The sequence below is a fragment of the Callionymus lyra genome, chromosome 8, assembly GCF_982586985.1.
Source record: "Callionymus lyra chromosome 8, fCalLyr1.hap1.1, whole genome shotgun sequence".
Lineage (NCBI taxonomy): Eukaryota > Metazoa > Chordata > Actinopteri > Syngnathiformes > Callionymidae > Callionymus > Callionymus lyra.
Genome location: NC_141825.1, coordinates 19,003,789 through 19,020,008, shown reverse-complemented (window position 1 = coordinate 19,020,008; position 16,220 = coordinate 19,003,789). Strand labels below are relative to the sequence as shown.

General features: G+C 38.8%; 1 protein-coding gene across 1 annotated transcript; it reads right to left on the bottom strand.

The window, feature by feature from the left end:
- Positions 1–1,130: 1,130 nt before the first annotated feature.
- On the bottom strand, positions 1,131–11,014 carry LOC148073928 (uncharacterized). The gene is made up of 4 exons (XM_087797977.1): positions 10,870–11,014; positions 2,425–6,260; positions 1,549–1,608; positions 1,131–1,471 (listed from the first exon to the last, which is right to left on the bottom strand). The coding sequence occupies exons 2-4, from the start codon at positions 6,209–6,211 to the stop codon at positions 1,398–1,400; spliced, it is 3,921 nt and encodes a 1,306-aa protein (XP_087654103.1). The 5' UTR covers positions 6,212–6,260; positions 10,870–11,014; the 3' UTR covers positions 1,131–1,397.
- Between the last annotated feature and the right edge of the window lie 5,206 nt (positions 11,015–16,220).

Here is a 16,220-nt window from a genome sequence, read left to right as displayed (position 1 = left end):
TGTTCTTACGGGGCCTCTGCAGCGAAGGTGTCAGACAGGAGGCCGCAGCAGAAGTCTCTCCAATGTGCTGATACATTGCTCATTATCTAAACACAGTTCTTGTTATTGTGACTTGACATACTGCGCAGCCCAGCTACTCGTACCGTGAATTGATATACTGCGTAGCTTAGCTATTCATGCGCAACTCAATACAATGCGTAACATAATGTTTGACATATTCCACATTACCCTGTTGTATAGCAAGTCATTTACAGAATTGTTTTTAAACTGCTGACCACATGCATGTTGTGTTGTGAAAATCAGTTTTACAGTTTTGGAAAATTAACCATTGTCAAGTCAACAAGACCTGAGAAAGCCGTCTATACAGGTGCAGGCAATCTTCTGCCTGGGTGTCTAATCTCCCAAAATGAAAGGGAACTGTCTGGGAGTGAAATGCCTGAAATCTTTGGAATGTTCTTGAATCAAAGTTACCTTTTACTGCAAAGCCATTACTTTGACCAGCAGAGAAAAACACAAGTCTTTGTATTTGAAAAACAAACTAACTATCTGACAAAAAAAAGATCCTGTTGTCCGAAGGGTTGAATTGTAAGAATTAGCCTGAATCAAAAGTACTGATAAAACTAGAAAGTAAGTAACAGAACAGAGAAGGCAGTGCTAATAACAGAAAAAAAAAGCAGCGCTGTTGACCTGACTTACACCAAGTGCTGCGTCTCACGAGTACACACTCTGGAGTTGTGAGAAGGAGGATGAAGATGTCAGATCGTGTTACCGTGCCACTTATATCAAAAAAGGTGCGAAAGTTCACGATGCTCTAACGGCATCCTGGCAATTGCCATCATATCTAGATTGAACTGGTTCGGTGTTTATGTCGAGAACCTAACATTATGCAAGTTTCACAAGGGAAATGGAAATTTACTGAGGCTGCACTCTTTTCAGGTGGGGTGAGCTCAAGTCAGCAGTTATAAAACTTTTGATTAAAAACTGGCATAACGGACGGACTTCAATTCCCACACAACCCATCAGTTTGTGTTTGAGGGTCACCATATATTGCCCAGAAGTGAAACCCCAACAAGCGTGCCATCATTAATCCCCCATTAGCCCATCTCTAGTAACTTAAAAAAGCAACAACGTTTTCTTTTGTGTAAAAAAGGTTTATTTCAGAATATAAAAAGGTACTTTTAATAAAAAAAATAAAGGCTACATGTACAAAAATAAAGAAAACATTTTCAACAAATGTAAAGTGACTTTACAAGTCTTTTATACATTCACAGGTTATCATCTCAAAGTGTAAACAGAACAGTTTTAACAAACGTCTTTGAGGTATTTTATGCGTCAAGAGTACTGCTCACAGAGCAAATGTCACTTCTATTAAGCGAAGATATATTTTAATATTTCCTCTAGTGCATGATAAAAGGATTCTGCTTGGATGTGGCAGACGACTTGGTCTTCTTGTTTTCCAAGCTCCAGGAACCTGAAAAAATAAGAAACACAATGTCAAAGGAACATCTAAGCTTATTTTAACTATAGGCTAAAAGTAATATTACTGACCCTTTTTCTTTTCAACAGTTAGTGTGACACGCTTTTCTTGCTTCTTTGGTTTCGATCCATCTGGAAAATAAATAATTAGATTAGATTTTCTCAGGGTACCAGAGTTGAGTAGAAAAAACAAGACCAATACAATCAAATGTCATAGGTTGTACCAACTTTGATTCTTAGCCAGAAATCTAATATGTTATTCTCGCTTGGATTCATCTTTTTAAAATGTGCAACCTCTACTTGTCCAGGTTTTATCTACTCACTCTTGCTACCTATTGAAGCCCCCAAAACACAATTGCAAAAATACAACAAATGCTTCAAAATAGATAAAGAAACATCAACATTTCTTTCTTTCTTAATAAAGCCGAGCAGTAGTGGCCATTTTCAATTTTTTCTTTATTTGTTAAGTCATACTTTAAGCTTGCCGTCTTATATATTGGAATTTTAGGTGACCATGAGATTCTAGCTTTTTTAGCAGCAGAATCTTCCATGGCAGTTGGTCTGCCCCTTTGGTCTTTTTTCCAGTCTTAAACCGGTTTATTTTGTGCATGCTATCTGGCTAATTGCTACGAATGCAAACAGCCAGGTTAAAAATGTGGCATCATCACAGATCTGGATGGCAGCTACAATCTAGTATTTATTCAGGGCAAAAAGTTGAAGTATTTGTAGTTATTTCATTCGATTATATTCCAATCCCCAATCACTCCAATTTCCTGACGCCCCCCTAGAGGCACGGACTTTAAAAACCAGTGGTCTACATAGACATGTGACAAAACAGCAAATCTCAAAACCTCAAATGTTTAGACAGACAGAATTAAAAGGCATTTTGAATGATCCGCTCAATAAACAGTGCATTAGCAGCGTAATGTAATTGCTAATAGAACTTACGGCAAGCTTTGGGTTTGTCCATCCTAGTGCTGGATCCATCATTAAAGGAGGAGGATTCTGTTAACACAGAACATTTCAGCATGTGTGAATTTGAAAGGGCCGCCTTCTTCTTCAGTTTCTTTAGTCGTTTTTCCGCTCTCTTGAGTCCACTTTCTAAGCTGGAAAAATCGACAGCCTTTTTCTTGCCATGTTTTTTATGCTCACTGGTGTGTTCTTTACATTCTTTATTGGGAACTTGCACTTTCATGTTGGAATCAATAACAGGGCTTTGCTTTTGGGAGTAGTTCCTATTGGGCAAACAATCATTGGTGTCTTTATTGTGATGGAGTATGTTCTTTTGCTTCTTCAGTCGTTTTTCTCCTTTTTTTAAGTTTCTTTCGGAGTGCGAGATATCAGACTGGTGCTTCTTTGAAGATTTTTTTCCTTTGCTTTTGGGTGACTTGACCAAAAGTACATTTGGTGGCTTTTCTATGTTAATGTTCCCCAAAAAAGTGGAGCGCTTCATGGAATTTCTTTCAACACGATTTTCTGCTGATTTTGAACCGTAAAGGACCAGCTGAACCGATTTAGAGTTTTTGACCACCTGCTTCTCAGCATCCTCTTTTCTCAACCGTGAGATCTTCTGAACTCGTCTTGAAAGAAGCTTTAGGGTCATGGATTTTTTAGATTTGCTTATAAAAGAATCGTTTTCTTCCAAATCATTTCTTTTTCGTTTTTTAGAACTTTGTTCATTACACTCTGAAGCCGGAGATGCCGGAGGTGTTTTCTTCTCTTGCCCATCGTCTGGAGAAGGAATTTCAACGTCTTCAGTTTCTTCCACAGGAACTTGAAACCAGTGCTTCGGCAAAAAGCCAAACTCAATTTGTTTTTTCGATGGCAAATCACTTGGTGAAGACCTTTGCGTGGCTTCAGCTTCTTCCGGGTTAACCTGAAAACATTGCATCTCTGGCATGCCAACCTCCTTGTGAGGCGTGGAGGACTCTTCTTCATCATGCAAGGCATTTGAAGGAGTTTCCTCTTGGGATGACCGAGTGGTTGAAATCTGATCCAAAAATTCAGCAACACCACCAACGACTGATGTTATTTTAACTTCACCAGAGTGGGAATCTGTGAGCGGAACTTCATTATTTGTTACATCCATCATCAGTTCAGCTTCAGGGAGGCTCTTTTTCTCTGCTTCTTGTGTTGGAAAATGGTCATCATCATCACTGATGTCAATTGTATCACTTATATCAAAAAGTTCTTCTATATCAGGCCATTCAATCAACTCAAAGCATCCGTCCATTTGCTTAGCCTCATTGATGTTCTCTTTGCCTTCTTTTGTATTTTCTTTGGGAGACTTACAATCACATGTGCACTTCGACTCATCAGAGCACTTAAATAACTGCTTCCACTTTTCTAAGCAGCAGATCTGCTCTATTGGCTGCACTTCCATCTCCTCACTTGTGTCTACTATTTCCTCCGTCCAATTGGGCTGTTGATGTTCTACCACCTCTTCGTTAGACTTAACCTGCTCGGTGTCTTCTGCTATTGTCCCATCGTGTATAGCTTTAGCCATGCTTGGTGACAAAATTTCTATACAAAGAGAGGAAAACGGGTCATCGTTATCCATGCATCCCGCAGACTCCTCCAAATGTCCATTATCGGGTTGGTCAACAACATCTGCATGGTCCGATTCACCTGTAGTGCTATAACCCATTTCATCAGTGGAGCTTTCCTTGTTTTCGCTTGGGGCATTGACCAAATAATTGCTTGATTCTGTGGTTTTAGTTTGCTCCTTGTTGACCTTAAAACAGTTTGGTGGAAAGCCAAACTCTTTGTCAATGTCATCAAGATCTGCATTCATGTTCAACCATGACGATGTATACTGTGGTTCTGTGTAAGCCTCGTTCTCCTTTAAGACGCGGAACCTTTCCGGTTGGGTAAGGTAATGGCTGTCTAAAAGTCTGCAGATGACAGTATCTGGTTTTAGGTGTTGAGAGCAGAATTCCAACATTTCTTCAGACAAATTCTGAATATTCTGCTCTTTCAGATGATCAACCAGCGACAAAAAGCTGCCACCCCAATATAAATTGACGATTTCTTCTAAAACACAGGGAATTTCTGCCCTTTTCGTTGGTTCTTCAAAGGTGTTTGCCAACAGTTTTTCTAAGGCTGTAACTGTCCAAGTTTGTGTTGGCGTATTGAGCAAGCTCAGGTTCAACATCTTGTCTTTGTCCATGCTGTCTTTTACTTCAGATGCCAATTTGTCTTCAGTTGAAACAAGGGTATCAACATCCTTGGTTCGTTCCCATCCAACTAGGTCTTCTGTGACCACAGATTTAGATTTTTCCACTTGAGATTCTTCTGGAATTAAATCATGCCTTCTATTTTTTATTTGGTCAAATTCTGGAGAGTCAGCTGTGGGCGGGTGGTCAACTACTAACATGGGCTGCACGACAGCCACGACCCTGCTTGTAAGAGAAGCAGGAGTGGTATTGTAGGGCATTTCTGACAGCTCTGTTGATTTTTTCAGAATTTGAAAGGGGTTTTGACTGTGAGAGATGTTAGATCCAGTGATAGTTGAATTGTTCTGGGTTTGAAAGAGGTCTCGACTGTGAGAGATGTTAGATCCAATGATAGTTGAATTGTTCTGGGTTTGAAAGAGGTTTTGACTGTGAGAGATGTTAGATCCTCTGATAGTTGAATTGTTCTGGGTTTGAAAGAGGTTTTGACTGTGAGAGATGTTAGATCCAGTGATAGTTGAATTGTTCTGGGTTTGAAAGAGGTTTTGACTGTGAGAGATGTTAGATCCAGTGATAGTTGAATTGTTCTGGGTTTGAAAGAGGTTTTGACTGTGAGAGATGTTAGATCCAGTGATAGTTGAATTGTTCTGGGTTTGAAAGAGGTCTTGACTGTGAGAGATGTTAGATCCAGTGATAGTTGAATTGTTCTGGGTTTGAAAGGGGTTCTGACTGTGAGAGACGTTAGATCCAGTGATAATTGAATTGTTCTGGGGTTGAAGGGGGGTTTGATTGTGAGAGATGTTAGACCAAGTGAGAGAAGAGTGATCTTGATTAGTTTGATAGCTTTTTTTTGTTGCAGCAGGATTCAACTGAGGCGTGTATACATCCAAGTTCTGCTGGTAAGTGGCTTTGCTATTGCTATTGTATGAATGTGTGAAGCTGGTGGGATTTGTTGCAACGACTTGACTGGTAGCTGGCCTCTGGGATTTGGGATTTGAGTACAAAGTTTGGATAATATTTCTGGGAAATGAAATGGCATCTGGCGAATTTTTACTTTGCAGAAGATATTGTCTGTAGCGACCAACTGCATTCGAGGGTTTTTTTGGTTGGTGACACTGTGTAGCTGCAGTTTGGATGTTGTGTGCAATAGATGCTGCTCTTGGGTATGGAGGAGGGGCTTGACTTTGAATATTGACGTAGCGTTGCTGAACAATGGCTTCTTGTGGAGTTGACGCAACAGGCTGTTGCCGCATCAAGAGCCCCGCCAATCCAGTTTGGCCTTGAAATGTTTGACCAGTGTTCCCTGGATCCGGCATCTGCGCTGGTGTTTGAGGAGCAGCATTCCACCGGTAAAGAGTGTTGCTTTTAGAACCTTGGACTACAAACAATGCCTTATGGCTCCGATAAGTGGGATGTTGCTGCTGGTTATTGTTCATTTGACAGCTGGTTTGTTGGTTAAATTGGGCGTTGTCGAGATATCCATTCTGATACACGCAAGCAAGATTCTGGTTGTTTACATTGAGCGTTGGCATGTGGGTATTCATTCCTGTAGGTTGATTCATTTTATCCCAGGAGCATTTTTTCTTCTCCAGTCCCTTTTAATTGTTGTGCCTGAAAGGAGAAAAAGACACCATTAACTTGTGCACATCACTGCAAATTATAATTCAGGGACAGGTCAGGGTAGGCAGTCCCACCTCTCAAAGCACAATCCATCACAAACTGCGTTGATACATGTTATTGACGCGGGCCGGTTCCCGTATATTTGCCTTGATTTTCCACAGTCCGTCTTTAACCATTCAAGTTTAATGCTTGTAAGGGTCTTATTTACTTTTGCTGATAGAAAATACAACCGCAGTGACAAGCCAAAGTTTTAGGCACACACTAATGAGCCTCATCAAACAATGTCCCATCTCCATTGAGGCGGAGAGACTTTTAAAACGAAAGGAAATAAGGTGGACTTTTACAACAAAACAGGTTTGTCTAGCGAAGGACAGGCGCATGGAATTTAGCTACAGATTAAAGTGAGTCCAGAGTGTGTAATGGGTCATTTATTCGCCGCTTCAAGTCAAAGAAAATACAAGCTTTCAATTACGACCGGACGCACTTTTCCCGGTCTTTACAGATCAATAGCCCCGGGCAGAAAAGGTCCCGATCTGTAGAAACATCACCTATATTTAATGTAAATTTCCGCCCAGGGTTTTGTCCTTTCCAGCCAAATTGTCTGCCACCTACCCTCCATTGGGAGACATCCTAATTGTTTTGTTGTCTCTTACGTCTTTCGCTCCCCCTTCTTGCTCCGTTCTTTAATTAAAAAGGTGTGATTTGCAGATAAACAGATGTTTGAAATTTCCGGTGTGGTATCTTTAATTCTGTTTCAAGCTTGTCTTGAAGTGTGAATCAGTCTGGAGTGAAATGTTGATTGTAAATGTGTCAAACGTTCTCACTCTTAAGATCAAGCAAGTAATTATACTTTATATTTTGATTGTCTTTTAGCATTAATTTAAGTAAGGCGTATAGGTATATAATAATTTTAATCTAACACAAGGAAGAGTGAAATTTGGAGTTAAAACAGGGAATTTATTAAAAGTAAAAAATAATTACAAAAGTAGGCCATACAAGACCTCAAATACAACAGTTAACAATAAATACGGTCATGATAAAAATGATATATGGTCAGCCATTTGGTTATCACTCTGCCCATACTTCAATGTGATATAATTGTGCTTTACTATAATATAGTATTTTAAAGTTATACTACTAATGATATTTTTGTCTCCAAATGAAGGTTCACAGGAGGGGCAAGCTTGTTAAATACATCCCTTAAGGCAGGGGTCCCCAAACTTGGGGGTTGCGGGACGCCGAGGGGTGGGGGGGATGATTTCCATAAATCAAATACATTTGTAAAAAAAAAAAAAGTAAAAAAGAGGAATTCAGCCATAACTAGAAAGATTGCATTTCCAGAAGAAAATGCAGTGTGAATGCTGGCCGTAGCTGTGCAGTAGTAGTATTAGTAGTAGAAGTAGTAGTATTATTATTAGTAGTAGAAGTAGTAGTAGTATTAGTAGTAGAAGTAGTCGTGGAAGTGTAAGAGGAATTTATAGTTAAAGTAGAATTAGAATTAGTAGTAAAAGGGAGAAGTAAAGTAAAAGTAGTAGTATAATTAGTAGTAAAAGTATAAGTAGTATTAGAAGTAGAATTAATATTGGAAGAAGTAGTAGAATTCGTCGTAAAAGTATAAGTGGTAGGTCAAACTGGAAGGAGTTGGACATGAGTTGAAGAGTTTCCCCATTGAAATGAATGGGGTAGAAGAAGAGGAATAAAAGAAAGAATGGAAGAGATAAAAGAGAAGTTTTCCACAGACTAAACACAAACTATATCTACACAATGAGAGAAACTAAAGTTTCATATCACCTCTGGGTTTTGAACCCAAGACCTCAGTCACCAAGAGCGAGGTTCATACCACGAAATGAACAGAGTTTTATTTTTTCCTATAGCTTGTCAAGTCCAACTCTTGTTCAGGTTCCAAATGACAACTCAAACGTTTCACTCAGTCACTTATTTTCTTTCGGATTGTTAGTAATTAGGTTGTAAACCTTTAAAGACGGATAAACACAACATTTTAATTATCCATTTAATTTAAACATTCTAAATTCATTTTAAATTAACTTAAACATTGAAACATTTTGAATTCATTCAAATAATTAAACATTCAAATATTTTAAATTCATTTAAATTAAACAACTTCATCAAATATTTTAAATGAATTAACAAGCACTAAATCAAAGTAAAGAAAACATTTCACCGACCATTGGCGTCTTTAGACTGAAGCCATTATTGTGAACTTGGAGCGTCTTCTCTCTCTGACTGACTGAGACCCTCCATTACCTCACAGTTCACAGGTGCTGCTCATTAGTGACAATGACTGAAGCAGCTGCTGCTGGTGCACTCTGGGAAATGCAGTTCTTCTTCTTTCACACACTGAGATTCAACTTAACAGTATTGAGCAATGGTTCCTGTATTTTTGATTTTGTCTTTGAGTTCTTCATAGGTTCTAAAAAACATTGTTGTCTCAGTGCATCAGTGAATCTGTGATCCATCGCAGGGTCTGGTTGAGGAAGTCATGTGTTCATTTATCCACGATTGCTTTCACCTGATCAATCGTGTCATCTTGGTCTTTGTTCAACAAGTAAACCTGGACGCTCTTGTTTTCATTCATCAACTGTTTACTTCTGCTCCAGGTTCTTCTAAAAGGAACTTTTTCCTGCTCCAGCCACACTGTACTTTATTATTCATCTGTTTTTACTTTCTCCACTGTAGTATTACTTCAACTGTAAAGTGTCTTCAGATAACTTTGTTGTGATAACACACTTTAAATTAAATTATTATTATTATGAATTACTCTCAGTACTAGTACTACAGGTACTCGTAGTAGTATGAGTACTCGTAGTACTAGTACTCGTAGTACTACTCGTAGTAGTACATCAAAAGCACACAAAGTTGTTAGTCATGGTACCTCTTGGTACTTTTCGGATAACAGCCAAGGTCGTTGTGCATATTCTCATGACGAGATCTTATGCTCATCCCCACTCCCAACTTGGTTAATGTTTTCATCTATGCTCTTTAGTTGAACCCTATATGTGGGTATACTTATTAGTGCCCTTTAGTTGAACCCTTTAAATTGGTTATATCCCGTGAAGAGTTTCAAACAAATACATGGTCAAAACAGGCAACAGTTTCTTGCTTAAGGCAATCAGCAGTTTCGAACACGTATGCATTTGTGGCAAAGCGAAACATATTCATTGTGGTAGATTAGTCATATGCATTATGGAAAGGCAAACACATTAATATTGTGACAGCTTAGTAAGCAGTTTAAAACACATTTATATTGTAATAAAGCAATATTTCTTTCACAGATTTGCAGCCTGTTGAGATATGAAATAACCAGTAACCAATGAAATAAGTTTCTCTTTTGGCTAAAACTGATACTAAAGGAGTCAGTGCTTCACCAACCTTTAACCTCACAGCACGTCACTGCTATCATTTATTATCACATGCGCTTGATGGATCTACTGACTCCTTAAGAAAATACTTTCTTATTCGTGCAAGCTTTTCCCTGATTTTCTTTGACTCATGTGTTGTTCTCTGTGTTATCTTTTAAGTATATATATCTATATATATACACATATATATATAGATATATATATATATCTATATATCTATATATAGATATATAGATATCTATATATAGATATTTTGGATTGTTTAAGCGCTTTGTGACCCTGGTCTGGAAAAGCGCTCTATAAATATAAGTTACTTACTTACATTTTTATCTGCAATGCACGTGTTTACAAACACATATGACGAGAACTCCATGTCTTTGGGTTGTATTTCTTTTACTTTTTGTAACCGCAAAAAAAAAGAAAGACAAACGGATGTTGAACAGTAAAAGTTTGAGGAAATAGTTGTTTTTTAATGGCTCTAACGGTATTATTCGTTTATTTAAAACGCAGCATCGCGATTTTAAAATCACGCATTTGATTGTTGTTTTTTGTATAAATATTTTTAAAGTAGAATAAAACATATGGGGCTATTACCGTTGTTTAAACTTTGTAAATGCGTGAAATTATTGGCAAATATATACGTGTATCTGTACAGAGATCCACAAATTAGTGATAAAGTTGTATCTATCCATCTATACCATGAGATAATTATTTTGTGGCCACAACTCAGTATATCCTGGCCACAATTTTTTTTTTTTTTTTACCATTTCATGTCCGGGGCCCAATCGTGTTTAGTGTCCATGTCAACTCTACCCAGCTGAATGGGGGCTTATCCGCCTCCTACTGGCGGGACGGTGTAATCGCAGCTGAGGCATTTGTTTACAAATCCTGCTACACGTTTGCTTGTCCGTGGCTGGAATATTGCCTAAAGTCACGTTGGCAAAAAAAAGTTATTTTTATTTGAACTTGAGCGAAGTTTGTGATGCTTAACTTGTTTATAGATTTGAGCGTAGTTATTCTAAATTATACATTTACACATAGAGTTACGCATTTGTGGATCTCTGTACAGATGCACGTATATATTTGCAAATAATTTCACGCATTTACAACGGTTAAGCAACAGAAATAATGCCATAAAAACTTGCAAAAAGTATAGCCTTTCACATTTGAAAAATACTTCGCCGCTTTGCAGAAATCCAAACACAAACTTATTCACTCACGGTTTCCGGCGAGCAGCGAATTCGACGCATCCGAAGCGAGTTCCACGGTCACATGTGTAGGTAATAAAGGCAAAAATAATCCAGACGAGTAAACTCAAGTATCCAGCTTGGAACCCCGTGTTAACTTGGGTCGCTGCACGATCCAACAAACGCTCCCGTGGATGACGCCCCGGGAACCCACTCCCTCATGTTGGCGATGTGACGTCAGAATCCTCTCAGCAGGCTGACGAATCAATGATCAGCAAAAGTCTGTATGATGGGAGTCAGGGAAGTCTGACTTGTTTTCCTTGTCATTCCGTACACAATCGAATTTACATCATTTTTACCTTAAATAAATTAAAAAAAACTTTTAACCCTTCTAAGACATTCTTATTTGTGCAGGCTTTCCCCTGATTTTCTGAGACTCCTGTGTTTGTCTTATGTGTCTTGACCCTTTATAGTATAGAGTTTTAACTGTGTATTGTTTTTTTTATTATTAAAGTGCTTTGTGACCTTGGCCTCATATTTTATTATTTTTTTCAGTCACATCCGGGGATAGTGGGGGTCACCAGTCTCTGGCAACGTTATTTTGGGGGTCGCGGGTTGAAAAGTATAGGGAACCCTTGCCTTAAGGAAACTCTCAGATGTTTGCAACCTTAGAGTTCAAGTTGACCTTCAGAAGAATAGGTAAAGGACAGAGCACTCCTTTTGCTGTTTTCTCTTTTTAATGAACGTGCCTCCTTTGAGCCTTCAGTGGGAGGACGTCTTGCTTTTGATATCTGTGTATGAGGACCTGCCATTATACCTCCTACACTGACATCATATCCTAGTGTGAGAAAACAATGACCCTCAAGACAGTATGTAAGGAGGCAAAAGAAAGTTCTGCGGGAAAGATACAAAGGTGCCACTTTTGATAGATGTGTCCGAAGCTCCGATTGTTGTATAAGAGATTGTGTATTGTTTTTTTATTATTAAAGTGCTTTGTGACTGTTATGAATTTGGAAATCAGGCAGTCGGAGAATTTTAAAAGGTTAAAAACAAAATGAACAACCTCTCAGGTGAGCTGATGTTCCAAAAAGGATACCTAAGCAGAGTGCGCAGACTCGTTTGTACGAGAATCTTGTGATTTACATTGGTCAAAGTCAAAGATGCAGGCGGTCTTTGTTTAGCGATACGCGGCCTGGTTGGAGCACTTGGATCCTTCCTTCGCCGTTGCTCCCCCTTACGGGTGGGTCCATTGGTGTCTCTCGGTGTCAAGCCCCAAGTCTCCTCCTTACGGGTGGGTCCATCGGTGTCTCTCGGTGGCAAGCCCCAAGTCGAATTGTTATGTTCCTGTTCTGACGGTTACCAGGGTGCCGTTATCAACTGACATGCCGATGGTTGTTAAACAGGGAGGTTCCTCTCGTTGACCTCGGATCCTTCGGTGCAGTGTCGGGGCTGAGTCGCAATGTTCGTGTGTTTGTTCACAGTAGTTTTCCAGAAAACAGAATGTTGCATAGCACTGCAGTTATATAAGCATAGCACGTATAGCACATTTGTATGAATTAATTAAAGAATATCCCCTTTAATGATTAAGACCCGCACATGTATTTTACTCATTATGACCCTGGTCTAGAAAGGCGCTCTAGAAATAACCATTACTTACTTACTTCAAGTAGCATTTAGTTGCGTTTACACAGCTTAAAAAAAATCAAAGTTATATCCCATGCTGAGAGGCTCCTTGGCTATTTCCCCAACCTTTAACCTTACTTGTTATCATTGCCTTAACACAAGGATGTTCAACAACAATATACACATTGAATCTCTTTCTTTTGTCATTGTGAGCAGATCTAAGTGTCGAGCATAAGAGACGGCAGTTATCATGGAAATGATAATGAGCGATCGTCTTGCCATGTAGACTACTTCATGTGTTAATGTGAGCGTAGGAAGGTGTGATAATCGGCTGGGCTACAGGTGGACGGATCATAAGGCATTGTAGGTTTTGCTTAACCCAGAGAGCATCAGGACACTGTAAAGTTTGGTATATACTGTATATGTATTTTACAGGTTGACACATTGTAAAGTGGGATGGGGTCTTGAAAAACTTGCACGTTGGTCTTTCAAGCAGAGGACAAAAGACTATGTATCTAAAATGTTTCTACAATATATTGCCAAAGCCATGTGCTCTGCCACACCAATATCATACTGATCCACATGTTACAGATTGAATGTCGGAAACAACACATTCATTCATTCTGTACATCTAAACATATTCCTTTACCCTGAGGGGTCGTTTTTAATGACCCAAACAAGACTTCCCATGACTCCTCCTGCCACATGGGTCTTAACCTGTGTCTGTGCCTCACATTTTATTATATTTTTTCAGTCACATCCGGGGATAGTGGGGGTCACCAGTCTCTGGCAATGTTATTTTGGGGGTCGCGGGTTGAAAAGTATGGGGAACCCTTGCCTTACGGAAACTCTCAGATGTTTCCAACCTTAGAGTTCAAGTTGACCTTCAGAAGAAAAGGACAGAGCACTCCTTTTGCTGTTTTCTCTTTTTAATTAACGTGCCTCCTTTGAGCCTTCGTTGGGAGGACGTCTTGCTTTTGATATCTGTGTATGAGCACCTGCCATTATACCTCCTACACTGACATCATATCCTAGTGTGGGAAAACAATGACCCTCAAGACAGTATGTAAGGAGGCAAAAGAAAGTTCTGTGGGAAAGACACAAAGGTGCCACTTTTCATAGATGTGTCCGAAGATCCGATTGTTGTATAAGAGATTCTTGGATCCTATATTTTTCTTTAATACACTAATGCTCTTATCAAGATCAAGATTTTGCCCTTCTGCTCCACAGGAGGTTTCCGTCCTCCCTGAGCTCGCCTTATCAACTCTTATCTTTACCTCATCCGCAAAAAAATTCCTTCATTCAGAGAAAGAACCTGTTTTTACATTACTAAAATTGTAAATTTGTAATGTAAGAGTATCAAAATGAATGACTGAAACTACACTTAAATAATCGATATAAATTAATTTAATAATATTTTTATAACAACATGTCCGTTGGGTAAGAAAGCCAAATTGGACTTTTTCACAGTTCACTTTTATGCAGTAAAAAGTGACTCTTCCAGCCCACAGGGGTCATAAATTACTCTCAGGGTCATCCTAGGTCCATGTTTTTGCATCTGCTGGCCCAGATTATCATTCTCCTGGGTGTTCAAAAGCGTTAAACTGTATTGTGTAGAGCAGATTTCCCCAACATAACTCGCGGACCAGTTTACTGTCGGCATTATATTCAAGGACCAACCTTCATATGAAAATATTTTCCACTAGTATATATTGAAGAAGGAACCAAGAGGTTGTCGACTGGAAATTAGTGAACCCAGACCAGGTCAACGGGATGATGGATTTTATTAACTGTGGGTCGAAGCCCAGCAGGTAAGTCACAAAGCAATCCGTACGGTCATCACAGCATCATCATTTTCAGATTCACAGGATTACAGGATTCACATTGACTTTATACCGGACACAGTGGGGTCCTGGGGTTCTGGACACTCGGCCAGGTCGATTTCACAAGATGTTTCCCAATCTCATTATATAAGCTGTTTTCCTAATGTCATTATATAAACTGTTTTCCCAATCTCTCAGTGTGTGTGTGTGTAACGTTGGCTGGAGAAACCTCTAGGATGATGTCAGTGATCTTGGACCAATAACCCTTTACGCCACAACATTTACAGGTTTATATGTCTTAGAATTTTGAGCTTGGCCTAAACAAATGTCTCGACGTCACAGGCTAATGTTACTCCAGATACAATTCCATGTGTTTTTTTCAAAAACGAACACCTTCAAAACGGCAATAATCAATAGAGCATAAATGATATACATTGTTTGGTTTTTTCTGTGTGGCCCGGTAATACATTTGTCGAGGACCGGTGTTGGTCGGTGACCACTGCTGTAGGGTATATAATTTACATCTAGATCATCTAAATCTAGTGAGGTAACGACACTCCTGCTCATTAGCACATGAACCAAGGGTAAGGTAATGTGTCGGAATGATCGTTTCGTTGGCATGTATGTATTGTAGTGATTATAGGGTTAAGTTAAAATAAGTGTTTAATTGAACGGATCTTGTATATTTATTAATTTACACTTTTTGACCCTACAGTTTTAATTAACCTCAAATTTTGAAGCACTACATAACGTGATGAAATTTTCTTTACTGATCTAAGAGCCTCTTAGATCGACTGTTAATCACACCAAAATAGAAACGCGTAAAACGGATACTATTCACGTTTCGGGGGGGGGGGTCACCTCTTTTGCCATCACTTAGGAAAATTAAACACAATACATTAAAATATTAAAATAAATCCAAACATGGCAAGTATTAGCAAAATGAATGTTTTAATGATTCATTCTTATCTTGAAGATTATTTCAAGTTCATGCATTTAATTTTGGTTTCTTCCTTCATATTAGTAACTTAAAACACCTTGCACATTGCTCTATTCACTTACATGTACATTTCATTACACAAGTTTAAGACAGTTCGATGAGTTGCATCAAGGACAACTTGGTCAGATATGGCTCCTTGGCAAGACACACATTGCTTTGGTTGCATCTGTTATTGTTGTTAGCGGAGGTGCAGAGTTTCACAGACCCTCCAAAAGGCCTGTTTGTCACAAATAACTGACGCTGCTGGATAGATTGACCCCAACAGCTGAACAGTGATAGTGTGGAGACACACGTAAGCTTATTGCCCATCCAAGCCATAAAACTTCTCAAACATCCCTTCTGTGGTCATCGGGGGGAAGGCTGTGAATTATTTAAAAGCAAATGGTCCTGTGTTTTTCTTGACCCAGAGAGTGCTGATAAGGATTCTCTGAAGTTGATTAGTTTCTAAAGATGATAGTCCAGAGAGCATAGTACAGTATTCAGTGACCATTGTTTTCACCTATTGTTTTAAGCTGTATTCAGTGTGAAAGGGTTTCCAGCAAACTGCATGGACTTAAGTTGTCAGATATGATTGAATGTATAAAGTGTATCAATCACGGCTGTCCTTGTTTACATCTAATGATAAGTGGAACAAACAAAAAAGATGAATGCGCTATCTAGTTAAACACATGATAAACTTTGAGAGTGTGTGAGTTGTAGCACTGCAGCGTGATTGCATATGATGGTCTGTGTAGCACATTTTTTCATGTGTTGCTAAAGATTTAGTCATTAATATATATATTTATTCTCAAATAACTACTGTTTTGTTCAAACAGCTTATGGACCCAGAGTAAAGGAAAAGTTTCCATGGTGACCAAAAAAGGGCCCCAAACCTTTGATTTATATTTATTAAGAATTTAATACAAATTTGGTTATAGATATTGTATTGTGTTCATATC